Genomic DNA, 8,788 nt, shown 5'->3' with positions numbered 1-8,788 from the left:
TTATAAATAATTTGTGGTGGTAAAGAAATATGTGAATGATAGGAAAATATTATTACTTATGGATGAAAAATATAAATTTATTTTTAAGTATAAAAACCTTAAATTAATCAACTTTTTATCATGTTAACAGCTTAAAGGGTATTTCAGACATTTTGATTAAAAAAAGTGTTTACCAGCACTTATTTGCCAAACACATCAACAACTTTTTTTTCAACTGCAGCACTTTTATCCAAACACATAACTACTTATTTTTAAAATAAGTTTCAGCACTTTAAAAAGTTACTTTTAAAAGTTACTTTTTTTAAGTCAATCCAAACGGGCCCTAAGTACTTTTTCAAAAATGTAATTATGGAAAAAAATCTTATTTTTTAATTTTTGAAAAACATCTTCTTCTACTTTCAAGAAACACTTGACCAAAAACCTCTTTCTTTTTAAAAAAAATAAATGAGCATTTTATAAAAGATAAAAATAAATTACCTCTCAAAAGTTTGACCAAACAGACAATTAATTAATTTCCAAATGAATAAGTTTTAATTCAATTAAAATTTATCCTATATTTACACTCATTTAATAAAGTTTGATCAAACAAACTATTTATTAAATTTCCAATTGAGTAAGTTTTAATTCAATCTTTTTGAAAAAGGAAAAACAAACACTTATTCCTATTTTAGTTCCTTTAGTTTAAGGGTAAATCACATAAATATGTTATATTATAAAAATATTTACCATCTATGGCAACATAATTTTTCTAACAAAATATTACATTTCTTTGGAATTAAAAAAATGTACAGTCTTCGCCTCTTTCTCAGCCCTTTTTCCTCTTCTTCTTTTTACTCTTCTGCTTCTTGGTCTCTTGCTCTTACACTATTTATCTTTCTCCTCTTCTTTTTTTTTTTATTCTTCTTCTTCTTTGAAATTTTCATTCAAATAACTATCCTCAAACCAGTTTTTCGCTCAATATTTCACTATTTTAGCCAAAAACAAAATGAACAGAGGAACAAAAAGATCAAAAATTTGTACAAAATCATGTTTTTAAGTAGAAATTTCAAATCTCTAAAATTACAGAAGCAAAAGTTCACCATTGATGATCATTATAGAGCTTCAAATTTTGAATTCATTATTTGAATTACGAATTTGTGATTAGTTTGGATAGGTAGTTCGTACAAATAATTGAAAATATCGTTTGGAGTTTATATCTCAATTTTAAGAGAGTTTGGTTTAGTTTATAATTGATTTTAGGAGAAATATTATATTGAAACTCGAAAAAGGTGAAGTTTATGGAACTGTATCACAGTTGTATTAAAGTTGCATTAGATATGTTTCACAATTGTATTAAAATCATGAACAATACATTTATAATACATATTACAAACTTCACTTCTTTTTTAGTGATATCAACCAAAATAATTTAAGTAACAAATTTGTTACACATTTATAACATAGGCACAATACATATTGCAAACATCACTCATGTTCTAGATACAAATCAAAATAATTTATAAGACACATATAATACATATTTTATTCATGAATAATATAAGTTTAATTCAGTCTGTAGATTATTGTCTTGTCTTTCGTTAGTTACATTTTGCATTGCTAATTTTCTCTTCTAATTCAACTTTAATATCGTGTAATACACTTTTAACGCAAATTTAATTCATTTTGTAGTTTATTATTTGTTACTATTAGATTACTTGTCTAATTCATTATTGATATAAGTTTAATTCACTCTATAGATCATTGTCTGGTGTTTCATTAGTTACATTTTTTTTATTCATGCTTAATTCTCTCTTCTAATTCAACTTTAATATTTATGTAATGTACTTTTAATACAAGTTAATTTATTTTGCAGTTTATTGGTTGATTTGTTATGATTGAATTACTTGTTTAATTCATTGTTGATACAAATTTTATTCAGTTTACAAATCACATAATGCTCTTTCGTTTGCTACGTTTTGCATTCATGATTAATTCACTTCTAATTCAAGTTTAATTCATTTGGCAATTTATTATGTCTCTTCATTTGTTACGATTAGATTACTTGTCTAATTAATTATTGATACAAGTTTTATGCAGTCTACGAATCATTGACTCCTCTTTCGTTTGCGATTAGTTTGGATAGGTTGTTCCTACAAATAATTGAAAATATCGTTTGGAGTTTATATCTCTAGAGAGAGTTTGATTAAGTTTAGAATTAATTTTAGGAAAAATATTAGATTGAAGCTCGAAAAGGATGAAGTTTACATAACTATATCGCGTTTGTATTAAAGTTGTATTAGATATGTTTCATAATTGTATTAAATACATCCTACATTTATAATACATATTGCAAACTTCACTCCCTTTTTAATGATATCATCTAAAATAATTTAGGTAACATACTTATAATACATGCACAATACATTTTTAATAAATAATGCAAGCATTACTCATGTTCTTAGTGATACAAACCAAAAGTAATTTATAAGATACATATAATACATGTTTTATTCATGAATAATACATTTATAATACGTATTGCACACTTCACTCCTTTCTTACAGATACCAACAAGAATAATTTAGGTAACACACTAGTAATACATTTATAAGACATGCACAATACATTTTTAATACATATTGCAACCATCGCTCATTTTCTTAGTGATAAAAGCAAAAATTATTTATAAGATACATATAATATAAGTTTTATTCATTAATAATATGAGTTTAATTCAGTTTATTGTTAGTAGTCTTGTCTTTCGCTAGTTACGCTTTTCATTCATTTTTTATTCTTTCTTCTAATTCAACTTTAATATTCATACATTCATGTTTAATTCTCTTCTAATTCAATTTTAATATGTGTGTAATACATTTTAATTCAAGTTTAATTTATTTTGCAGTTTATTATGTTTCTTCAGTTGTTACGATTAGATTACTTGTCTAATTAATTATACAAGTTTTATTCAGTCTACAAATCATTGACTGCTCTTACGTTTGCTACATTATACATTCATGTTTAATTCTCTTCTAATTCAATTTTAATATGTGTGTAATACATTTTAATTCAAGTTTAATTTATTTTGCAGTTTATTATGTTTCTTCAGTTGTTACGATTAGATTACTTGTCTAATTAATTATACAAGTTTTATTCAGTCTACAAATCATTGACTGCTCTTACGTTTGCTACATTATACATTCATGTTTAATTCTCTTCTAATTCAATTTTAATATGTGTGTAATACATTTTTAATTCAAGTTTAATTCATTTTTTGTTACGATTAGATTATTTGTTTAATTAATTAATTATGATACAAATTTTATTTATTTTACGAATCACTACTCTACGAAAGAAAGCAGAGAGAGAGAAAGAAAGGGAAAAATAGCAACAGAAAGAAAGAGAGAAAAAAGCAATAAAAAAAGCAAGAAAGAAAAAACATTAAAAAGAAAATAAGAAAGAAACAGTAACAAAAAGAAAACAAGGGAGAAAGAACGACATAAAGAAAAAGAAAGAAGAGAAAGAGCGAGAATGAGAGATAAAAATTATATAAAAAATAAATAAAAAAATAACAATTTTTTTTTTTTTTAAAAAAAAGAAGATAAAAATTAAAAAGTTGAGAGAGAAAAAAGAGAAAGATGCGAGAGAGTGATATCTAATAAAATATATATTATTTTTATATATTGCTATAAGTGGTAGTAATAATTAAAGAGTATGTTTAAAATAAGTAATTATTTTTTAAAAGAGACCCACTTAAGTAATTAATCCTTAGTTTAACTCATTGTATTTGTTGGGCTCGGTTTATAGACCAACCACAAGGCCCATGGAGATGGCTCACTTCTTCCTCCGGTTGGGCCTCGGAATGATGAATCTCTATAAATAATTGGGCCTAAGAAATCGGCCTCTCACTCCCATCACCTGATGCAGTGTATTCAACTCTCTTATCACTTTCTCTAGCGATATTTTTAAATAATCATGAAATATAGCGAGTTTTAAATTATATATATATAGATTTGTGTATTTAAAAACGTTGTCTGTCACTGTCCATCCCAACCTCATCCGTTTAAGGTCATTGGATTTGTAGTGTTTGTTGTCGAAAAACTAATGTTGCTTCGCCAAAGATCACTTGTATATACAAAAAATACACTTTATATATCTTTACATACAATTAGTTGATGTTGTACACATGCATTTTGAAACTTATACATTGGATCATAAAGACAACATATACCGTTGATGACTTTACATATATACGCATAATCAATTACTTCTGTTCTGAAAACACATATATACATATATTGTTGGTCACACATACAATTACAATTAGATACTATATTTATACGGTTTGAGTTAGGATAAAATATTGTATGTATGTGAATACAATGTATTTTGCTATGTTTTGAAGTCAAAACAATATTGCGTTATATTTTTCAAAGAAAAGAGTAAAATCTCACTATATTTTGCAAAATTTAACGCAGTATAACGCTATTTATGGAACTTTCTCTTTTCTTATTCACTTTTTAATATTTAGCCAAATAAAAATGTAATTAAAAATAATCAATTTCCATTTATGATGATCCCTTTTCCCCCTCTCTTATCTTGTTCATTTGAAAGCTTAAATGTGATCGAAAATTTGACAATTTTCAATTCCTTTCCTTGAATTGAGGCTTAGAATAAGGATGAGCCACAAGATTTACCAGATAGGAGTAATATATTTCCTTTGTCCATATCTATCTTTCATTTAATGATGTTCTTAAGTAATTTATATTTTCTAGGAAACTAGTTTGGAAATACTTCCTTGTTTCATCTTTACTTGTTCATATTTGAATTGATACACCCCTAAAGAAACAATAAATAGAGGGGTAATTTTACTATAGCACTCCTATTATTTATAAATTCTAAATATTGAGAAATGAATAGTTTTTAATATCACGATAAAATAGACACGAAATGGTAAATCATCTCTTGATTTTTCAAATGGTCAAGTAAAGTTGAACAATTATTTTTAGTATATTGGACAAGTAAAGATGGATGGCATGAGTAATCAAAATGGTAAGAGTGGAAAGTCTCCTTTTATTTATGTACTTAAATATTTTTCTTAAGAAATATGTCATACCTGAATAATTCACTTAATATAGACTAGAAGATAAATAAATAGTATAATAAAACTCTTAGACGTAGATATTTCAAGTGGGCATCTATTGGTTGTTTGACTGTTTCCGTTTGTAGATTTGTACGTACATATACTCTTGAATATCATAAATGTGAAAATTAAATTTTACGTCATTCATAAGATATGGTGTGTAAGGGATGATATGAAGTCAATTAATAGCCAATTGAATTGTCAATGGTCTTCCTAATAGAATTGAATTTAGTTCACAAAAAGATTTGGTCTGCAATGCGCGTTGAGACAGCCCAGGTCCCAGGGCCCTCCTTTCACCGGTTGACCATTCATTCAACATGCTAATCCTTTCGATCATCCACATTTTGTTTAACCAAATATATGAGTTCACGTAAATTTAATAATTACTCTTTAAACACACACATATATATATTATTTATAGATATTCAGCGAATTCATTATGCATTAATTTAAACTTGTTTTAAAAACTCATACACTTAAAATTTTGAATCTTTCTATATGTACGCATGTTAGAAAAAAATATGGAGACATAAGTCACTGAGGAACACGGCAGTCAGTCTCAATACAATGCATTGTTCAAAGAAATTGTTATTTGGTGAAATTTTAATTATGTCTATGTTAATAGTTCTATAAATGAACTGTTGAACTAATTGAGATATCGCAAAAAGGGGCAAACTTGCATTTGGTCTACCAGATTGTTTTCATTTGTCCTATTCAACATGCAAAACTTAGGTCCATTTAATTTGATTTGATTTGATTTTCCACCTAATACGAGGCTGATGCACTGATTATTTAATCTTATGTTACCACTTGAATGATGTATCAATTATTTCTTATCCCTAATTCTATCGCCGCTGGTAAAAATAACGGTCAATTGAAAAAAACAATTATTCCTTTTGACTTTTTCCCAACATTTTCAGTGAAGTGAGTAATTTCCTTGGATTTTATTGGTAAATTTTGGGAAACTCATCATATCACGTGAACTGCAGATGCCAATTCCGTTGACAATCTTTTTGTATTTTGCTTTTTTGTGACAGAGAGGCAGAGAGCTTTACAAAAAGATAACAAAAAAGAAAGGAATAAAATAAAAATAGAAGAAATAACAAAAGCTTTAGTTTGAAAATTTTAAAATAAGAAGTAGTAGTACATTTTATTTTTACTATGGGAAGAATCAATTTTATTATTATTATATCATCATCAAATCCTTATAAAAGTTTTAAGACATTTTTTTTTTTGGCAAGAGCAGTGGGAACAACTGGTGATAGTTTGAAAAGCAAGGTTCTTTAATAAATTGAAACAGATTAAATTAAAAAATTAAAAAGTGCTGACCAAAGAACATGGTCGCAAGTTTTAATGATCAGTTTTTAAGTACTACTTTTTCTGTTGATAAACTAATTTATATTAGTACTATTTCCTTAAACCCCTTTTTTCATTCCACTTTTACCTATTAAGTCATTTGGTGATTGGTTAGAGTCTACTTTTATTGCGGTAAAAATTAATTATGAGTAAATTTATATATTATTTTATATAGAAATTAGTTATATATGTATTAATTTTCATCTTTTATTATGTATGAAATAATACAAAAAATTGCTTATAATTTATACATGTATAATTACTAAATTACAAATCAAATATTGTATTAGTTTTATACATTAATACTTTTAACATAGTATTACTTATGTAAGATTTAATATCTCCACAACTCACATCTAAACCAACTACCAACTATCATGGAATCTTTTCACTTTTAGAAATAGAAATACTTCTATTCTATATTATTTATCCATATTACTAAAAATACATATCCCAAATTATTTGTTAATTAATAAGATGTAGATATGGTTAGTTAATTTTTTTCTATTTTGCTTTTAATTAATTCTTTTTAAAAATATAAATATTATAAGGTTCTAAAAAAGTTCTTTCACTATTAAGTTTGGATGAGATATATAATAGTAGAATGTATTAAAAATAATTAAAGAATGAATTATTAAGAATATTTTTATTATTTATAATTTCTTAAAAGACGAGGAAAATGAACAATTAATATAAGTTACTCTGTTTACTTTTAGTTGTCATGTTATACTTTTCGAAAGTCAATTTGATTGATTTTCAAAGTTAAATTAGATTATATTAATTCGATATTTTAAACAAAAAATTTAGATATTTAAAAACTATACAAAAAGTACTATAAATTTCAATTTTTTTACATATTAATATGATGAAAAAATAAATCGTAAAATATTAATCAAAGTTATTATCATTTTATTCTAAAAAAAAAAATTATGACAATTAAAAGTGGACGGAGAAAGTATAAAAGAAAATGAAAGCGGAAACAGCTGTAGGAAGAAAGAAAAGACAAGTAGTCCCCTCTGACTGGCTGTAACATTAGTACAAAACAATTAAAGAAATACATAAAAGACAACAAAGTCAATAAGGGAAGCCCAAAAACCCAAAGCAAACGCCTTTTCTTGACAGCCATTCTACCCTGCACACACAGCGAATCCAACTCTTTTTCTCTCACAAACTCCATTAAACTCCTAAAATAATTCATCAAGTTTCTATCTTATTTCTTTAAATCTCTTATTTTTTGTTCTGTTTAATCATAATATATATTTTTATTTTTTGTTCAAGCCAAAAGTCAAATCTTATTGATAAATCCCTCTTTGTATCTTTGGAATTTTGTAGACAGGTGGATCGGTGAGTAGATGATTATTTTTCAATACCTAAATCTTTGATTTTTCAAGAATTTAGTGAATCTTGAAGAAAAATGGATTCTTGCATATATTTTGATTGTTTATTTAATTTATGTATTTGACGATCAAGATTCTGTCTATGATGTTGCAGGTGTTTGTAAATATCAAGATTTTTAGGAGGGGTTATGGTACACGTTGCTTACTATAGGAGGGCTTAAGAGTGACTGAATTATATGGATAATTTATGCTGCTTCAATTCAAAGTTCTCGAAGGTGAGGTTTTAATTGGTGGGATCTTTTAGGTTTTGCTTGATGTATATTTATTTTCCCTTTTTAAGTTTTATCCTTATTGTTTAGCTGTTCATTAAAGTATAATATGATAAGATCAAGGATCCTTTAGCTTCTCAGATGGAAGTATTTGAGGGGTTTAGCTTAAGAGTTTAAGTTGTGCGCACTGGCAGCGTGAGTATATAATATACACACAATCATATCGTTTAAAATGTAATAGCATGTAACTCTATTTAATAAATATTGATTTGTAACCTGAAATATATGTAAATAATACGCTACAATAGATTAAATAACACTAATAGTGTAAAGATTCATTACATTGTGTGTGTATAAAGTCCTTAGCTAAAGTATGCAGGGTCTTATTGAACTATGTTCCTCTTTTGGGAGTAAAGATTTTTTGGAGATTTTCTTTGTCTATCCTAGAGGGGGAGGCTGGGAGGGACAGGGAAGATTGAGGATTTTCTAATCTATTTTGATAGTTTATTTTGGATAATATGGTGTCCGGGCTAGCTTGTGTGCACTTCATCTCTTAAGGGTGTGTGTTTGGTATGAAGGAGAATTCCTAGAAAATGTTTTCTTGGAAAACAAGTTGGTTTCTTACTTATTTTCTAGTATTCGGTAAGTAAGCAAAGTAATCTACCCAATCACTATACGGGTGGGAGGGGGGTGGGGTGTAGGGCCTC

General features: G+C 26.5%; 1 protein-coding gene across 1 annotated transcript in view; it reads left to right on the top strand.

Annotated features, from left to right (window-relative positions):
• Positions 1 to 7,545: 7,545 nt before the first annotated feature.
• Positions 7,546 to 8,788, top strand: part of LOC102579119 (probable protein phosphatase 2C 10) — a 5,047-nt gene continuing 3,804 nt past the window's right edge. The window contains exons 1-2 of the mRNA XM_006351711.2: positions 7,546 to 7,819; positions 7,967 to 8,087. Coding sequence (XP_006351773.1) covers positions 8,049 to 8,087 — 39 coding nt within the window. The 5' untranslated portion in view covers positions 7,546 to 7,819; positions 7,967 to 8,048. The remainder of the gene's footprint in view (positions 7,820 to 7,966; positions 8,088 to 8,788) is intronic.

The sequence above is a fragment of the Solanum tuberosum genome, unplaced genomic scaffold, assembly GCF_000226075.1.
Source record: "Solanum tuberosum cultivar DM 1-3 516 R44 unplaced genomic scaffold, SolTub_3.0 scf00136, whole genome shotgun sequence".
In the NCBI taxonomy this organism is placed as follows: Eukaryota; Viridiplantae; Streptophyta; class Magnoliopsida; order Solanales; family Solanaceae; genus Solanum; species Solanum tuberosum.
The sequence above is the reverse complement of the archived record's forward strand: the minus strand, read 5'-3'. Positions and strand labels throughout refer to the sequence as shown.